Consider the following 19,696-nt stretch of genomic DNA (forward strand, 5'->3'; position numbering starts at 1 on the left):
CTGTGAGGTCAGTATTGTCACTATTTCCATTTACACACTCATAGTGTGGCTATTCCTTCTCTGAAGCTTTCATTGACTTTAAGCATATAGCTTGGTGTTGAAGTGGTGTGGGGCAGAGCACTGCTCTGTTGACCAGAGTAGATGAATTCACCTCGTGACATGTACTGCATAAGTGCTCCTAATATGTTTTTCACCCTGCAGGGAGGTACATCTTTTTTTATAGAAGAATGAAGGGCTCAGAGGTGAAGTAATATAACTGTGATCACATAGCTTGATCATTGAAAGCACCAGGATATAAACGGAGCTCTGTTGACATCAAATCCTTACTCCATGTCACCTCTGTACTAGCTGTATTTCTGGATTAGACAGAAGATTTTGTAATTCATGGCCTAGTTTAGAGATAGTTGCGAAAGTCACTTTTATTAAGGAAATCCACATTAGATAGTAATAAAGTTGAGGAATAAGAGGAATCTCAATTCTTTTTCTAACACTAGGTTGGGTAATTTTGGAGAGCAAAAAAATCATATTGGAAGTTTCAACAGTGTAGAATTTTCTTCTGACTTTGGCTTTGTGTTATAGAAAGAAGAGCTTTAAATGAATGGGAACTTTGTTGGGCACAGAAGGGATTATGAAACCTTCTAAGATAAAATGGACTATGAGATGTTTTTGGGTGGCTCTATACATTCTAGAATAAAGGATGTTAAGAGACTTCCATTGATGGTCACAAAAAGGTCCTCTCCAAGAGAATAAAGGAGGAGACTAAATTGGTGAGGCAGGAGTGAGGTCACTACTTTAGAACTTTGTTGCCTTAAGCTTGGTGCTCAGTATAGCTTACCCTAATTCTGTTAGTGAATTCTTTCACTCATTTTAAGCTTTCCCAACAGTCTATGTACAGAATTTGTCTTGGAATAAGTTAATAAGAGTTCACGTAAATGTCCCTAATCTATGCTGCATGGACTACTCGCTGCCAAATGTTCATCTTCCACTCCACTTGCAGAAGTCCTTGCATGTCCCCCTCCTGACCAATAACTCAAAGGAACAGAGGTCACCTGTTTGGCACTCTGCTTTTGAAAGTCTACCAGCCCCTGGATTAGGGAGTCAAGTCCAGCTAACTGTACCTGGGTATTTTTGTTTTCTTTAAAAGCCTGGATACTGATCTCATCTTTTAGCACTGTGTTTAGAATAATAGTACTATTCTTCTGTTTAATAAAGTGTTATTATTTTAAAAGATATTAGACTGAAAATTGCAGCTAATCTCTTTAACTACTTTGATGAGAAGCCTTGCTGTTGAACCATGATTGTAATATTATCCTGCCTTCTCAGTCCTTTGAGATGTGGATTTATAATCTTCACCATATGAAGTGATCAAAGTGTTATTATAGATTATTTTTAAATTCTTTATAAATAAGATACCCAAAGTTATCATGTTTTATTTCTGCAATATGTGCCTTTCCTCAGAGCTATGTAATTTATATAGTGATGAATGTGTACTAAAGGTATATTGCACTGTCACACCACTGGTGACTTGTAATTGGACAGAAAGTCACAAAAGCTAAAGCTTCTCACATACCAGACCACATCATATTTGGTGTATGAAAGCCTCTCACTGTCACCAAGTCATTGCCCTGTTACTGTCATCAGTCCCAAGATAGCTGCAAATTTTTTTCTTAATTTTACTTTGCATGGTCATGCATGTTTTTTTTTAAGTGAACACAGAACAAATTGCTAAAGTTTTATATCATAATTTCTTCCTCATAAGTGGCAGTATTAAACACTTAACATATATCATTGTGTATGTTTGTATGTTTGTTTGGTAGTGGTTTCAGACTTGGGAGGTGCATGCTAGTAATACACTATAAAAATATATTAGTAATACATCAAGTCCTCACTTCCTGCAGGCTCTTACTGGGCACTTGCATGCGTGTATTATCCAACTTAATCATTACAAGACCCCTCTGAGATAGGTATTAGTTTTTTCATTTTTCCCATAAGAAAACAAGGCATAAAGTAACTAGCTCTAATAGATGGCAGAATTGGCACTCAAACTCAGATCTGTCGTCAAATTCCTTTCTCTTTCCACTATATTATAGAACATTTGTGGTTTTTAGGAGGAAAAAACCCAAAGTTTTTGATAGATGCCTTTGGTACTGGTTAGATTTTATTAGTGCAAAAGTGCATGTGTGGGTGTGTTTAAGCCTTGAGACACAATTGGCATTTTTAATAAGTTTTCCTCATGGTGTATGACTAGCATGTTTGGCCAGCATCACTGTGATTTAATAACCTAATTTAGACAAGGAACTATAACCCAAACAATGACTCTGATTCAACAGATAGGAAAGTGAGGAAGTAGTTGTTATCATTTGTCAGTGAATTTTTATTTTTATGCAGTTTGAACCACGGGTCACACTGCAGACGCTATCCTTTAAAACTGTCGGAAACCTCTGTCGCTTCCTGAGCACTGATGGCTTCTTCCTTTGAAGGAGCAGCACATACAACAATTTTGGAAAGCAGCGGTGATGACTCCCTTCTCCTTGGCGTCCATGCTTCCTTTCTGTTGAACAAATGGCTTTAAATGACAATGACCAATGCAGCCAGTGCAGACCAAAACAAGCTTTTTGTCTGCCTTTTTGTGAAGCCTAATTTCTAGAAAATGATCACACTGTAAAAGTGAAGAGAGTTCATATTTGCTGAGTACGTCTCTGTGATTTCCTCAATGGCAGCAACCTTGGGTCTCACTCATCTGTGGATATGGGAGACCACAGCACTGTACTTCCCTCATCTTTGCTTACACATATCTAACAAGTGCAGGCACCTCTAGTTGATCTGCAGATTCCATATATTTCATTTTTAAATTCCAAATTGACTGACCCCATGCCTCCCAGGATATCTTGACTGACCTATCCTTTGCTCAGCTAGTGTAGGCTTAGACCAAGCAAATGAATTTTAGGATCAACCCTTAAAAACATAATCAGAGGAGTAAATCTGCTAGGAAGAACTCTCTAATATTTATTATGTATTGTTCTTTATTATTGACACTGTGTGCGAGGCATTACACATTGCCCAGCTCATTGTTTTGTACACACTATGCTGGGATGTGGCTCATACAGTGCTGGTATCTCTCTGCTTGGAATGGTTTTTCTTCCTCCTTTCTCTGCCTAGCAAACTCTTGTTCATCCTTCACTGCCCAGGTCTTGCATCAACTTCTCTATGAAATTTTATAGGACTGCTTTGCTTCTCTCCCACAGGCTGGGTAATTGACTCCTGTCCCCTTTGTGCCTCCTATTGTGCCCTATAGATACTTCTTCTGTGGTACTACCCTGGATTGCAATGATTTGTTGATATGTTGGTGTCCCCATTAGACTGGGCAGCCTGAGGATACAACCATCAGTGTATCCTAGTGTACACCCTCAGCAGGTCTTTGAATAACTGGCCCAGGTTGAAGTGATTACTCCCTCTTCTGAATGCTGTTAGCACTTGATTTTATTATATTTTGCCTAGTTACTGCCAATATGGCATAGACACTGCCCTATCAGAACAGAGCTGGTCACAGAGCTGAGGCCTCTGCAGTGCCGTAGGTTAATTCTTTAGATCTGGAGGTCTGGAGAAGGGACTGAGGCAGTGGGGCAGGTAGGCATAGAGAGGGGGTGGGCATCACTCAAGGTGCTACGGTAATTATTTTCCAACTGGTATGGAAGTTTTTCAATATTTTAGGAACTGGCTGAGTATCAGCCTTGATTCTGCCACGTAATGAGTGCCTTAAGAATAAGGTACTGCTTATACTACTTAGTATCCCTCATATGGATTCCTAAGTGCAACTCAGAGGTATAGGTGTTCAAAGCAAGTTAAACTTCTATAGCAAATATTGATGTTATTACATAACCCTCCCTTCTAAAACTTCTTTGATCTTGTTCACATTACTGTTAATGGCACTACTCTCCTCCTGGTCACCCAGGATAGAATACTTTGGAAACATCTGATTCTCTCACCTTCACCTCCACACCAAAATCCAATCGATCAACAAGACCTTTCCATGATTCCTCCCTAGTTTCTGCCCCTTCCTTTACACTCCCAGGGTTACCATCTATATATGGGTACAGGCCCATAAAATTCCAAGCTAGACTATTACAATAGCCTCTTCACTCCCTCTGTTCTTTCAGCCTCAGTCTAGGCCAGCTGGTACTATGGTTTTTCTTCCTTCTCTCCTCTTTTCCAATCCAGGCCTTACTGGGTCCTGCTTAAATCCCACATCCTCAGGGAAACCTTCCCCAACTGACCCAGCCTAGCATGAGTTATCCTTCCCTGGGCTCCCTAGTACTTACTGTCTATAGCATTCATTTGGCTGTTACCTGTGCTCTATTGGTGAAATGGCTCTTATTTTCTGAAGTAATTACATCTTGGAATGTGATTTAACAGGTAGTTATCCTTCAAGTAGAAAGCACACATGCCCTAGAATTAATACACCCACAGGGGCATAATGATTCAGGGCATTTAGATTTTTCAAATTTTCTGATAGACATAATTTTAAATTCTGTAGCTAGGTTGCTGAATAGTGTGCAATTTTGTTAAAGAGCAAAGCTGATTATCATGCACTAAATTGAGTTTATAACCCACTAATGAATCACAACCTTCATTTTATAAAACATCAATGTAGACTACATGGCTTTACAAAGATGAGTGTTCCTTTGTAAAGGAGAGGTAAGACCTGGAAACAAAAATCTTTGCTATAGAGTGAGTGTGAAATATTGCAAAGAGGTATATAGCATGAGAGTTCAGAGGAAGGAGAATTGCACAATGAAAACTACTTCTATTATAGTAAGATGGTTCTGTTTGGGGAAGGGACTTAGGTATCTCTTAGTAGTCTGATAGATTTTCCCTTGATAGTTCAATCATTCCATTTAGAGTTGTTCCCCCACCCACCAAGGGCAGGTGGAAATAAGATACATTCGTTTCCTCTTTATTTATTCACCATCTTATTTTCCTTCGCAGTGTTTATGTGCTTGTTTGATATCAGGGCTTTTACTTGAGGTTTCCTGACTTGGATTATATTTCTAAACACTAACGACAAAGGAGGATACCATAAGGGAGAAGATTTATTTGTTGTTTAATACTCATCCATTCTGGGGACAAACAAAAAAAGACTATTTTTAAAGTGGGGAGGTCTAAGAGGTACTAGCCGTGGGATGGAAACATCACTTGCGATTAGTTGTAATTATCTTCTCATTGTAGGCTGCTTGAATTATAGTTTTAAAGGGAGGCAGTGTCCTATAGTAAGTAATGTTGGCAGACTATAATTATTACTCCTGAGGAATTCCCCTCAGAACATGCCGTTTGTTTTCCATAGATTTTTTTTAAATGTAATAAGCCTTTGAGGCACACTTCTTCTTGGTTATATTCTTTGTGGCAGCTCTTTTCCCTTATAGAAGATTCTTTATGTAAAGGTTACCTTACATTATTTTTACTGCCTTTATGAGGACTGACTTGTCCCTGGGGAAAATATCATCAAACTGCTTTTCAGGTTGCCCGGGGTCAAATGCCAAATGTTGTGAAAACATCCATATGGTTGTAATGTACTTTTATGGTTTTTTTTTTAATACCACAAGGTAAAATTATTGATGGCTATCAATCAGCAAGGAGTATTTGCTATAAATGGCTATCAATCATCAAGGAGTATTTGCTATAATTCAGTAAATTTTGAGCCTTTACTATGGTAAAGGATTTATATACACATTGCCTTGAATCCTTGCAACCTTGTAGGGAAGATATTAGTAGCCCCTTTTACAGATGAGGCAACTGAGGTTCAGAGCTCTGAAAAAATTTGCTGGAATTCACCTAACTGGAAAGTGGCACAATCAGCATTTCAGTTCAAGACTGTCCGGCTACAAAGCTGGACTCTTTCCACTGGAGAAGGAGTACTCTCTCCTGGGCCTGGGGTTGTCTTGGAAAGCTTGATGGAGGGGACAACGCTTGGATGGATGCAGGATGAGGTAGGAGTTTTCTGTAATGACGTGAGGGAGGAGGGTATTCCAGATGGGGAAATTCATATGCAGCAACCTGGAGACTTGAGAAAGTATTCTATGTCTACAGTATTTCTGAATTATGAAGTATGAGAGGGGAAAGTGGTAGAAGATGATGTTGGAAAAGAGGTGGGCAGGGTCTTGGTACAGGCATTATCAGCTTCTCCGAGTTTGCTTCACTGCAGCCGCCTGTCCCACCAGTTAGTTGGGTTGCATCTCCTCTTTGCTTCCATAACAAACATCTGTGCTTACCCGCATTCATAGTGTGCATCCCTTGTGTAGAAATAGTTTCTGTGCTTGCTAATCTCCACTAGACTGTGGCCTCTTTGAGAGCAAAGTCTATGCCTTTTAGCCTTGTATCTAGTGTAGCCAAGCACATGCAGTAGGCACTCAGGAATTGGTGGGAGGATGAAAGGGCCTTGTTCTTGCTAGGGAGAATCAATATTAATCATAGTCACCTCTGTGTTTACCACTCTTCTACCCTTTCAAAGTTGAGTTGGATTTTAACTTGATAATTTTAGGATCTGTTCACATTTCCTGAGGCTAACAGAGTCTCACTGGTGGCCCCAAGGGCCCAGAGCAGAGTTAACCAGTGTGGTCCAAGTGCAGCCTAGGTCACTTGGTCTTCTGTTGTCACATTACACTTCTCACTTTTTCTACTCAGTTCAACTCAGTAATCATTGATGAACAAGTCACGTGCCTGTTGTGCTTTGTGCTGTTGGGGTTCAGATATGAGCAAGAAAGGGGAGGCAGTATGGCGTGGTGGGAAAAATTCAGCCTCTCCGCTTCATGTGTTCTGTGAAGAACAAATGAGAGAATGTACATTTAGCTGTTAGTGCAGCCCTTACATGATTCATGTAAGGCAGATGGGAATAATACACCTGATTTGATCAGTAGTTTCTTATATCTATGCCTCTTATCTAGAGTCACTTTAGTCTTGGGGTTAATAATAGTATAACAGGTATATGACATGTATACATAAATAACTACAGGGCAGGACTACATTTGAAAAGCTCTATAATAGAATTAAAATTATCATGGAAGCACAAAGAGGGCAGGAGGACCAAGGAATGGTACGTGTAGGAAGTGGTGTTGAGTAGAATCCCCTTAGCCTTTTCACATACTTGACATACCTAACTAGAAGGCTGTGGAGATTAAAGGCTTATTTATTGCCTGTTCTGACACCCTTCTCTGACCTCCCTATTAAAATTAGGTCTACCTCTGTTATTCTCTCTCAGAATCATACCTGCACTGTTACAGTTTCTGAGTGTTTGTTTGTGTATTTGCTCTTTTGTCATCTGTTTCTTTCATTATACTGTAAGCACTATGAGGGCAGTGACCATATCTGGCTTGTCCACTTTTGTATCTCTAACACTTATCCCATGGTAAGCACTCAAAAAATGCCTGTTATATGAATGAATGACTATAGCCACTGATTGTCATTTCTCTGCACATCCTATTAGGGCTGGGAAATTGCTATACAAGATGGTGACGCAGTGGCAAAAGCACCTGAAAGTAATCAAAGAAGCAACTCGGTCGTGTTTGAACTTGCTGTCATTGTTCTGAGCTTTTTGGTTTCAGTTGAGGATATCCTTTTCCCTTCCTTTATCATTTTACAGTGCTCTTATCATTCAGACCGGATGAATGCTGAGAACAATGAGTAGTCTATAGAGTGTATTTTTAAGTTGATGATAAAAAATCTCTGGAGGCCGTTTTATAGTGAAATCAGGACTGAAAATTTGATGTTGGAGTTCCCCAGGAGGAAGAAGCTCACGCAGCTTCTTTTTTAGTTGTTTCCTTTTGTGGATGCTCTTCATGTGAGGATTTTGTAAGTTTAATTTTTCAGAATGCTAAAAGCCTTTAAAATTGTATATTAGTCAATGTAATAAAAATAATTCATTTTAAAGCAATCTCTTAGAAGAGAATATTGTAGATTTTCTGTTTCAATGGTTTTCACAGTGTAATGGGCAGAAAATATTCTGTTGGGGAGGAGGAGATTAATTTTGGTATTATGTTATAGTATCTAGTTTTTATGTGCTACTTAAAAAAACCAGTTTATTAATTTAGCTGAGGTAACCAGGTCAGGGTCAGTGCTGAATGAGTTATTAAAGGGTGGTAGTGGTGGTTACAGCTGTTTGAAAGACTTCTTTTTGTTGATTGCTGCTATTCGAATACTGCTGATGACATATGCTGGGTCCTTCTTCATTGTGATCTTTCCTGGGTATATTACGATTTTGGAAAGTGAACGTTGTTATCTGTGTTATATATGTAGCAACTGAAGAGAGACTTGGGTTTGAAACCTAGCTTATTATGTTGCCATGATCTCTCACTGAACCCTTCAGTAGCCTTCTGTTTATTCTTTCTCTTTTTCTTTACCATCTCCTTCTCCAGGCCAGCCTCCACAGAACAGCCCAAATGATCTTTTTAAAACAGAGATCAGAACAAGTCCTAAACTCTTTTAAGGTTTCCCATTGCTCCTTTTTTGTGTGTGTATGAGGAAGATTGGCCCTGAGCTAACATCTGTTGCCAATCTTCCTCTTTTGTTTTTTTCTTCTTCCCAAACTCTCAGCACATGGTTGTGTATCCTAGTTTTGAGTCAGTCTAGCTCTTCTATATGGGATTCTGCCACAGCAAGGCTTAATGAGCGTTGTGTTAGTCCATGCCCAGGATCCGAACTGGTGAACCCTTGGGTTCTGAAGCGGAGCTTGTGAACTTAAGCACTTGGCCATGGAACTGGCCGCCCCATTGCTCTTAATGTTAAATTTAAACTCCCTACCATGTCCTATCCAGCCCTAAGCGTCATCTCATACCACTGCTTCCTGTTCACCATGGTCCAGAAATTCTGGTCTCCTTTCTGTTTGTACAGCAAGCCAAGCCCTTTCTGGCCTGTGGCTTTTGTATTTTCTGTTCCTTCTTTCTAGAGTTCTTCCCCTGGCTGCCTCCTTCAGACTTCACTTTCAATGCCTGCTCCATGGAGAGACTTTCTGTGTTGGTTTCTTAGGGCTGTTGTGACAAAATACCATAAACTGGGAGCCTTAAAACAACAGAAATTTATTTTCTCATAGTTCTGGAGGCCAGAGTTCAAAATCAAGGTGTCGGCAAGATTGGTTCCTTCTTGGGGGGCTCCGAGGGGGAATCTGTTCCATGTCCAAGTCATAGCTTCTAGTGGTTGCTGGCGTTCCTTGGCTTGAAGCTGCAGAATTCCAGTGTCTCCTTCTGTCATCACATGGCCTTCTTTCTTTTGTACATCTGTATCTTCACATGACATTCCACTCTCTATCTGTGTCTTCTCTTATAAGGATACCAGTTATATTGGATTGAGGGCCTGCCCTACTCCGCTATGACCTTATCTTAACTAATTACATCTGCAGTGAGCCTATTTCCAAATAAAGACACATTCTAAGGTTCCAGGAAGGATGTGAATTTTGGGGGGCACTATTTAACCTGGTAGACCTTCTCTGACTCTCAATTTAAGGTAGGCTGCGCTAGTGGAACAGTATCTGTAAACATACTCACAAGCTATTTATTTCTGACCAGTGGTGAGCAAGGCACTTCATCAGGGCACATTTTATGCATCGTATTCAGTTCTGGGCACACCTCTGTGAGAGGGAGTGTAACTGGATTAGAATGAACTAGGTAAGAACTAGGGTTGCTCAATCAGAGAAGAAAAGATTTGGGAAGTCATCACAGCCCTCTGTAGGAGGACTGGCCCTTCAGAGAAGGGGTAGTGTGGAAGATCGGATTATAGGTTACATACATCACAGGTCTGTACTTCTGTATGTAAAGAAGCATGGTTTTGCCTTTTTGGGGGTTGGAGTGGTATCTTTATCTTTTTACATTATACCAGATACCAGCCCCCATCTCTCAGAAGATCTGGCATGGTATGTGATTATAATAGTGTTATAAAGAGAATATTTTGCATATTCAGAAGCACTCAGAACAGTAGAGTATAAAGGAAGAAAAACATTAGTGATACCTCATGTTATATTTAACAAAACAGGAGAATACAAATCTGTAAAGCTTTATTTGATAATACACAATATTATGTAATTTTTGTAAGATTACCACTGAAATGCTTACATAATGTGTATATGAATATCTGGCAATATTTTTAACTCTTTAAAATAGAATAAATATAACTTAGTTCAGATTCTCTTGCAAGTCAGCCATCAGACTTTGGGAGCATTTGTCAGTGGTGGAGAGGACCTCATGGCTCTGGGAATTCATGTTTGCATGGAGATCAGGGATGACCTCAACTCTCTTGCCTCCTGTCCTGTCACAGCCTCTTTATGTAATTCCCATCCTAGTTTTATCCAGCCATCAAACTTCTCTACTCCTAACCCTGGGTTGTGGATTTCTGCTGAAGCAAACCTGCAACTAGGCAAGCTGTGCCTGCAAATTCAGCCTCCAACCTCAGGGACCCTCTGGAGGCTTAAGCATCTGTTCCTTCTTCCATGTCAGACTTTTACCTCTGTTTTCAAATCATTGCCACACTGTGTTCTTTTACTCTCTTTTGATAGATAGATAGCCTTGCCTCTTACTTCACTGATTAAAAAACTAAGGTATTATTTTTAACTAAAACCCCTTCAGTTTTCTCCCTTTCCACCTAGAAATGTAACTCTTTCTGCACCCATCTTTTTCTTGATGGAGGAAGGGTTCCTCCTCTTGTCCAAGTCAAATCCTCCATCTGTGCTCCATTCCCTCCCGCCTCTTCAGACTCTCCCTGCATCGTGAAATCCCCCTCTCACCTGGTGTCTCAAGTATTCCCTCTAATCACTTTTTGCTCTTGGAGATTATATCTCTGCCGTGTTTCTTCCTTCTTCATAAAACTCTGTTGTTCTAAAAATCTATTTTACATATTGATCAAATCGACATTTTGCAACACATTTGGGATTACTGAACACTAGTATGCTGTTGATTGAGCTGTTATGATGCACGTTTTACAGGAAGCTGTCATTCAGGTTAAATAACTGTGTACTGCCTGAGAGCCACAGCTTTAAGTCCTTTCCAGCCCTAAAAATTGTGACTATAACGTTGTCAAAAGGTCAGGTATATTTTAGTTTATATACTTCAGTAAAATGCTGGTTAGTCCTTCCTATGCCCCTCCCCCGAGATGCTGGTCTTTTGTCTGTTTTAATTGTTTTCTTTTTAAAGATTGGCACCTGAGCTAACATCTGTTGCCAATCTTTTTTCTCCTTCTTCTTCTTCTCAAAGCCCCCCAGTACATAGTGGTATATTCTAGTTGTAGGTCCTTCTAGTTGTGGTATGTGGGATGCTGCCTCAGTATGGTCTGATGAGTGGTGCCATGTCCCTGCCCAGGATCCAAACTGGAGAAACCCCGGGCCGCTGAGGCAAAGTGCGTGAACTTAACCACTCAGCCACGGGGCCGGCCCCTGTCTGTATTAATTTGTAGTTAGTTATTTATCTTCCTATTTCTCCCCCAAGCAGAGAGCATGCAGTTCCTCTTTCCTCAGCAGCCTGGATAAAGTTAAACTGTTATGAGTTGGTTTTAGATTTTGTGCTTGTGTGTTCTTTCGTAGGCACGTGATTTGTCACTGGGCAAAAGGCACATCCAACTACGGCGTTTTGCAACTCTTCCAAAGCCAGTAACAGACCCGAGCAATGAATGAACTCCACAAACTTCGTCTTGGGAACTTTGATTTCCGTTCTCATTGCATTGAATTATGCTGTTCTCTGAAGCTGTGTTGGGTCTGTTTTTATACCAATTGCAGAGCTAGGATGTATACACACGTTCATTCATTCTTTATATATTCATTGGTCGTCTCCTACGTGCCAGACTTTATTCTAGTCACTGGGGATTTAGCAGTGGACAAAATAACAGAAGTCTCTGCATCATTAAGGCTCTATTTCTAGTGGACTGATTGCATTCACTGTTGGTTTAGAGAGGCAATCTCAGATTTCACTTAGGTTTCTGTTTATAGAAAGATTTTGATGTCTACATCTGGTGGCAGCCTGATGAATCTAATCTCATCTCCCATCTCTTACCCTCATAAACTGTATACTTCCTGCCATGAAAAACATGACAGTTTCTTAATATGTTTGTTCTGCACAGTTCATCATGCTCCATTTACTTGAAAAGGTCCTCTATCTCTTGTGTACCTGGAAAAATTCTTGCTACTCTTCAGGGTTCAGGTCAGATATCACCTCCTTGGCGCAGCCTTCCATCATTCCCTCAGGCGGGCTGGTAACTTCCTCTTCTGAGCTCCCGTAGCACTTTGTCTATAGAACTTAACCACACCATCATGCGATTGTTTGTTGGTGTGTGTTCATCACTTTTGTTAGATTCAAAACTGCAGAGATGGAATTGTTTCTTACTCAGTTCATTTTCCTCAATGTCTAACATTTAATGAGTACTCCATATATATTTTTAAATGAAAGAAAAATTTAATATAGATTGATTTAGTGTCATATAATTTACATATGACTATAGTGAAATAGAAATGTAAACATCACATGCACATTATAAAATTATACATACCTCTTAAAATCTTAAACGTTTACAAATCTATGTGTTAATTATCCTATTATACATATAGACAAATGTGCCATCCTAACTCCAGAATCCCCATTCTCTTTTTGAGTCACTTTTCCCCTGAAAGAGTAAACACTATTCTGACTTCTAACAGCAGGAATTTTGAACCCTGACTTTAAAAAGAAGAGTGATGAATGCTTAAATTATGTGAATATATCTTCATTTAAAAAAGAAAGATTTAAAATAATTGGCATCTCTGTATCTATTTTTTTAATTAAGAATTTTAACTTAAGATCTAAGTCCCCTTCTTGTCCTAAAATTTTGTGAATCTAATATTTAAAATTTAACGATCTTTCCCACTTTACTTCTTATACAACAGCGCCCTCTGATGGTGTAGTAGTTCCTAAAATTTCTGTATTTCATAATCACAGTGGTACTTTATCTCTAATTTGAGAGCTTAAGCTGTGACCGGGTAATTCTAGTGGTACAAAGCTTCCTGAAGCCGTTGGAAGTTATTGATCATGTAGTGCTTTCACAGAGTTGTTTAGCTAACAGGTAGTGACAGAATCTTTATCTGATGAAACACTTAACTGTTGTTTGACAAAACGTGTTATTTCTTGATTTATTGAAACATTTTAGGTGTTTTCAAGGGCAGAATATCCACCTTTGTTTTAGCAGTAGAGCAGAGAGTATTTTGATTTCATCAAATTTTGGTAACTTAGAATGTAATTCCCCCTCTGGGCCCCACAGTCCTTGGTCACAGAAAGGGGGGTTACTGAGCACTGCATGTAGTTCTTGGAGAAGGTATTTGAATCCATTTTCCTACCAAACATATAATATTTTTTCAAATGTATTTAGATGCTGTTGTGATATTAATTTATATCAGTATTGAATTTATAATAGCTTCTCTTGTATGTTTTCTCAAGTGCTGGCTACTAAAATAAAATATGTTTATGAAAATTTTAACATTAGCAAGGGGACCTCATACCTAGAAATGTGGGGAACCACTGATTTAGAAGATTTGAACTGCGTTCATTTAATAATTATTATAAAGTATCTGTCTTGCACAGGGACACTGTGGTAGCTGTTGGGTTCTTACCTTTCTAATTATCCATTTATAAGCATAGGAGGCTCGATAGCCAAACTTTTTCCACGGTGGACTCTCCAATATTGCTCCTTTTTTTCCCTTTGCCCTTCATCATTTTCTCTCTAAATAAATAATTTATTTCTAAGAATCTCCTTTTTAACATTAGGGACAGGTTACCAGAAAAGTATAGGAGGGAATACAGTTCTCTCTCCTGGTTAATTTGGACAGAAGGGTGTGTGAAGAAGTGTCTTACTACATAACAATGATTTCCTTTGAAGGCTATATCTGAAGAAACTTCCACCTTCCTTGTTAAAATGGAAACTAGAGCTGCTAAGGTTGGCAGTGAAGGGAGCACCCCTGTGGAAAGGGAAGGACAATTCTATTTCTTATATTCACCTTCCTCTTAGAGGGACTTGTGATCATTTCCCTTGTTACCACCACATTATCCTCAGGGATACTGTTTCCCTTTTAATTCTTTAATTCAAATTTAGTCTCCAGTCCTTCCTGGTATCTTCATAGTACAGATGAGCAAAGGTAGAACATTTAAGCGAGATTATTGAATCGTCCTGACATTATGCAGTGGAAATAAATGGGAGTCACCCATGATCTGACTCGTAAGATATGGCTTGCTCTCCCATCTTGTCCTAGCTCTGGGGCTACTTCTGTGTGAGGGACAACTTAACTTAGCAGGACTCCACTTGTAGACATCCACCTTTCTCCAACTATAGACCTAGGGCCTGCGTAAACCTCACCTTCCTTCCAGGTTTTGGTTCCTGCTTTGAGAACTCATGTCCTTCCAACATAAAGGTGTCTATCTCTCAGGGGAGATCAAGGTTACTCAGAAACAATGTCAGTCTCCATTTAGGAACTCTAACAATGTAATGCCACAATTCCAAAATTAATATAGAACACATATATCAAATGAAAGGAAGAGGGTCTTACTTCATTTTAGCATCTCTGGATTAGAATTGGAAACTAGAGCGCCCTCTTTCTAGGTGCTTTGATTTATTGGAGGAGCGAGTCCTTTTTTTTTGTCCTGTCTATCTCTGAGTATCTTTAGTAAGATTTCAATTAGCTATTATCGTATATCTGGATGCATAAATAAAACCAGCTGTATACTCAGTTTTCTAAAACTAAAGGCTACTAAGTAAGAGCCATTGTGATTTTGTTTTTTATTAGTGGCCTAATTAAATGAGTTAAAAATAATAGTATATAACAATTATTGAGTCAGGTCAGTAAAAAGACTAATATCCCATGTATTCTTCAGTTAACTGTTAGTAAATGGCTGGAGGATATGTCCTTCATTTTCCAGGAGAAATATACTGGAGTGTCCCCTGCCGAAGGTTGAATATTGTTGTCAGCCCTATCTGCAGTAGCATGTTATAGTGACAAAAGCAGACGGTTTTGTTGGAGGTAGGATTAGGTAGGGAGTAAAAGCACGTGAAAAAGAATTGTATTTGACTTTTATTTATTAGTTATGTTACCTTGGCAAGTTATCTGACCTCTTTGAGTTTCAACAGCCTTATTGTAAGAGGATGTAATGAAAAAGTGCCCCCTGAGGGTGATTGGGAGGATGATGAGGTGATCTGTGGAAAGTACCAGCAAGGTGCCAGGCACATAGTAGGTACTCTGTGTTATCCATCTGTCCCCCCCGCCCACCCCACACACTGCCCCCAAATTGCCACCAAAACTGTATCTAACAGATGTAATGTTCTTACAGGCTTTTCTGGATATAAACTTCATTTTTTGAGCAGTTTTAAAGTCTAAATAGTTATTTTTGCCACAATAGACTTTATTTAAAGGATGTTCTTTTTGTTCCTTCTTGCCTACCCGTTCTCATGGATCTCTTTCTCCTCTACAAGTTGAAGGAGGGAAGCGTCTCTTGAGACTTCTTGGGCCACATTCTAGAAAGAACTACTGTGTGTGACTAGAGGTGTGTTTCCTTTTTGAGGTCATGGAGGTGTTGCTTTTATAGAACTATTGTTATTATTGTTATTGTCATTTTTTTGCTGAGGAAGATTTGCCTGGAGCTAACATCTGTTGCCAATCTTCCTCTGTTCTATGTGGGATGCTGCCACAGCATGGCTGATGAATGGTGTAGATCTGTGCCCAGGACCCAAACCTGCGAACCCAGGCTGCCACTGAAGCACAGCGTGCCAAACTTAACCACTATGCCATAGGGCTGGCTCCCAGAACTATTATTTATTGTAGTTATTTCAATAAACCAAATTGCAAATATAATTAAAAACTCCAGCTCTACCTCTGACTTTTGACCTTGGCCAAATATTTTGAGCTCTTTGAGCCCAGTTTCTTCAGTTGAACAACACAGATCAAATGGTTTCTAAGGCCGTTGTCCCTGTTTGTGTTACTTATAAAAATCTCTTTATTCAGGTGTGCAGAGCTGGAATCAGTGTGCAGGTCTCAGTTCTCAACAGCAGAGGGCACAATCCTCCTAGTCTGCCAGGCCATTAGGTATTGGACACTGTCTACAGTTATGTAGCCGGAAGTTGATATCCTTGGTGATAGGAAGGGGCCAAGAAAATTCTGTAAATTAATATTTTGCAAAGGAGATTTCACTTCCTATTTCCAAGTGTTTAATATTTAGGTGAAACACTCAAAAAATAGGAGATTTTGACATTCTAAGGGTACTGTAATTCTGTGAAGCTCTTCATCATCTCTCCACCTCGTTTACCCCTTCTGAGTACTCCGTGATTAGCATTGGTGTGCAAATGAGTTGGAGAGGAGAACTAACATTTATCAAGCACTTATGATGTATCAGGCTCTATGCCTGGTACTTTAGGTACATTTTCTCTAATCCTCACAGCAATACTTTGAATTATATCTTTTCATCCTTATTTCATATAGGAAGACATCGAATCTCCGAGAGGTTAAGTAACTTGCCTCAGGCCAGTGACGGTAGAGATTCAAGTTCAGATCTGTTAACTCTCAAACCTGCTTTCTTTCTACCCTACCGGGGTTCCTTCATCTTTCCCCTAATCTAAACAATTAGAGATGATCACCAGGAGCAGGAGTGCCCTGAGAGTGGCCATGCAAGGAAGTTTGGCTTTCTCCAGTTCTGAAGTTCTTGTGGCCCTTGTTGTTCCAGATGGAGGCTTTTCCTCTGGCAAGAATTTTTTACCATTTATGTTTAACATAATACATATAAACATATACTCATGTTTTCAAATTTGAAAGCTTTTGACTGGATTATTGGAATGTGTTTCTTTGTGAGCTGCTTTTAAACAGTACAGCAGTATCTCATTTTACAAGAAGGCTGGGTTCTGAAGTCAGTGGGCAGGGTAAAAATCACCTTGGCAGAATTCTCTTTGAGAATCCCATGGGAAGGCGTCTTGTTAGAGAACCGTGTGCTTCCTTTTTTTAAGTCCAGCGCAGCCGGTCTTTCCTCCCTTGTTGCAACAAATCATAGTTTTTCCTGTTGAGCTTCAAATGATGCAGTTGGCTTGTATTTGGGGGCCACGTTGGTGGTAATTCACATCTTTTAACCCCAGAGTCTCACTCAGCATGGTGAGATGCTTCCAGTTATTAGAGGTATTCTGAAACCTAGATCAAGAGAAGGAATAGCAGATTCATGTCTTATTTTGGGGCTTATGCTAACTCATTGTTTCTCAAAACTTTAGAATCACCTGGAGGGCTTGTTAAAACACAAATTACTGAGTTCTTCCCCCACAGTTTCTGACTCAGTAGTTTGGGATTCAGCCAGAGAGTTTACATTTCTAACAGGTCCCTTGGGGATGCCCTCTTCCAGGAACCTCACATGGAGAACCACCGTACTTATTGAATGGAAGCAGGCAGAATCACTTGCCTATCTTCTCTTTATTGTTCGTCTCTCCTGCTTTTATTTTTAGGCTGAGTGGGTATAGTTGAATTAGTTTAAGTTAAATGTAAAGGTTGTGGCTCAGCTAACTCTTTATCCTGTTGCTTAGCTTACTACTTGGCCCAGAAAAAGTAGTTGGCCTTTTAATAGACACTCGTTGAATGAGTGATTGAGTGAATTAATATATATAATGGGGAAGACTTTTAGTACATGGACATTATTATTATATACCTGCTCCATACAAACTGCTTATTTTCCAGAAAGGTAGGCGGTATTTGGATTAGAGTAGCTTACATTTTAGGGCTATGTATGGTGGTGATCATAGACATCAGGAAGTATGCAGGTAGATGCAGTTTTGAGAAGCTTGCATTTTGGTATCTGTGGTATGAATGTGAAGTGTGTGTGTAGATGGAGCTGGGTATGGGAAGTCCCATCTGTTTTAGAATGACCTAGGGAACTCTTGCAGGGTCTGGTTTAGGTCAGAACCAACTCCTGCCCCAGGGAGGCTGGAGCAGCACTGGATCAACCTGTGTCTACATTCTCACTCCTGTCCCTCCAAAGACTGGGGAATTCAGCCCCCAGGAACTCTATAACTCTGTAAATTCAGATAGTTGTACATGAATCTTACCATGTTATAGGATTTGATAATTATAGTTTAGATGATGAGTTTATTAAGTAAAGGGCAAAAACAATCTCAAAAAATATTTAAAGTTCAATTTAAGCTTAAAATTATTGTCATTTTAATCTTTTTTTAACATGTTTTATATAAGCTGCTTTGCAAAGTCTGGGTCCTGTGTGTTTTGTCTCTTTCAGGATAGATTAAATTTTATTCCTTTAAATTTGTTTTACTTTTTTATGCTGAAGAATTTTTTTTGGGGAAGGTTAGCCCTGAGCTAACATCTGCCGCCAATCCCGCTCTTTTTGCTGAGGAAGCCTGGCCCTGAGCTAACATCTGTGCCCATCTTCCTCTCCTTTATATGTAGGACGCTTGCCACAGCATGGCTTGCCAAGCAGTGTGTAGGTCCACACCTGGGATCCGAACTGACAAACCTGGGGCTGCCAAAGCAGAATGTGCGAATTTAACCGCTGCGCCACCGGGCTGGCCCCTATGCTGAAGCATTTTTGAGTAAACTACGGACAGCATGTTAGGCTATCTCTAAATCCTTCATTGTACAGCTGTAATAAATAAAAGCATTTTCTTATCTAGCCAGAATAATATGATCATTCCTAACAAAATTAAGTCCTTAATATCATCTAATCCATATTCAAATTAGCCTAATTGTCCCTAAATTCTCATTTAGATATTGTTTATTCAAGCCAGGATACAATGTGGAATCATGCATTACATCTGGTTATTATGTTCCTTAAAATTTATTTAATCTAAAACAGTCTTCTTTTCATGACATTGCCTTGCAGTTACAAGTCATTGTCTTGTAAAATGTCCCACCTTTGGATTTGTCTGACTGCCTCTTCTGAGTGTCTTCAGCTTGTTCTTCTACCCTGTGTATTTACTGGAAACTGGAAATTAGATCTAAAGGCTGGACTAAGATATAAGTTGAACATTTTTGGCAAGAAGATATCATAGGTGATATGTGCTTCATGTTGTACCACATGAGGAAATACATAATCCCTGCCTGCCCCACTGTTAGTGATGCTAACTTTGATCCTTAGACTAAGATGATGACAGCCTGATCCTTCCATTGTAAAGTTACATTTTCCCCTTGTGACGAAAGAGTATTCTCTGTGGTATTACTTTGGCACTAATATGAATGTTTATTTCTCTGTCATCCATTCGCCTACTTCTTTTAACACCATTTAGTAATTCTTGCCTGAATCAGTAACTTCTTTAGAGTTTGCAAAACTATCATTTTTTTAAGTCTGTCATTTCTTCTACATTAGCTAACATTTGATTAAATAGAGCTCTTTTTTATCAGCTGGGACTATTTGGTACCCTGAAATACACTTCTGGTGGAAAAGCAGGTTAAATGTTGAATTCTTTACTTTTTTATTCCCAGTTTCAAAGTAGGGAGTTGGTTTAATAGACAAGTTAAATGGTGGCAAATGAATAGTTTTCTTGCTTTCTCTTTTTTGATATCCTTATGGACTAATGGATTTTCATGAATTGAATGTTTCAGTCAACTACAGACATTATTCTTTTGTGTTCAGTTTGTTTTATGTTCAGTTTATCAACCCTTTAGCCAATGATAGTCCCTTGTAGTTGGCTTCTATGTCCATTAGATATAACTCCACTAATTTTTCAGAACTTC

At 39.3% G+C, this 19,696-nt stretch overlaps 1 protein-coding gene across 6 annotated transcripts in view; it reads left to right on the top strand.

Annotated features, from left to right (window-relative positions):
* PRCP (prolylcarboxypeptidase) overlaps positions 1–19,696 on the top strand; it is a 63,835-nt gene that overhangs the window by 14,166 nt on the left and 29,973 nt on the right. Inside the window, exon 1 of one of the 6 annotated variants that reach the window (XM_014741843.3) lies at positions 3,725–5,984. The exons of the other annotated variants lie outside the window; for them this stretch is intronic. Coding sequence (XP_014597329.3) covers positions 5,949–5,984 — 36 coding nt within the window. The 5' untranslated portion in view covers positions 3,725–5,948. Of the gene's footprint in view, positions 1–3,724; positions 5,985–19,696 lie in introns of those variants that run through there. 6 annotated transcript variants of the gene reach the window in all.

The sequence above is a fragment of the Equus caballus genome, chromosome 7 (genome assembly GCF_041296265.1).
Source record: "Equus caballus isolate H_3958 breed thoroughbred chromosome 7, TB-T2T, whole genome shotgun sequence".
Classification (NCBI taxonomy): Eukaryota; Metazoa; Chordata; class Mammalia; order Perissodactyla; family Equidae; genus Equus; species Equus caballus.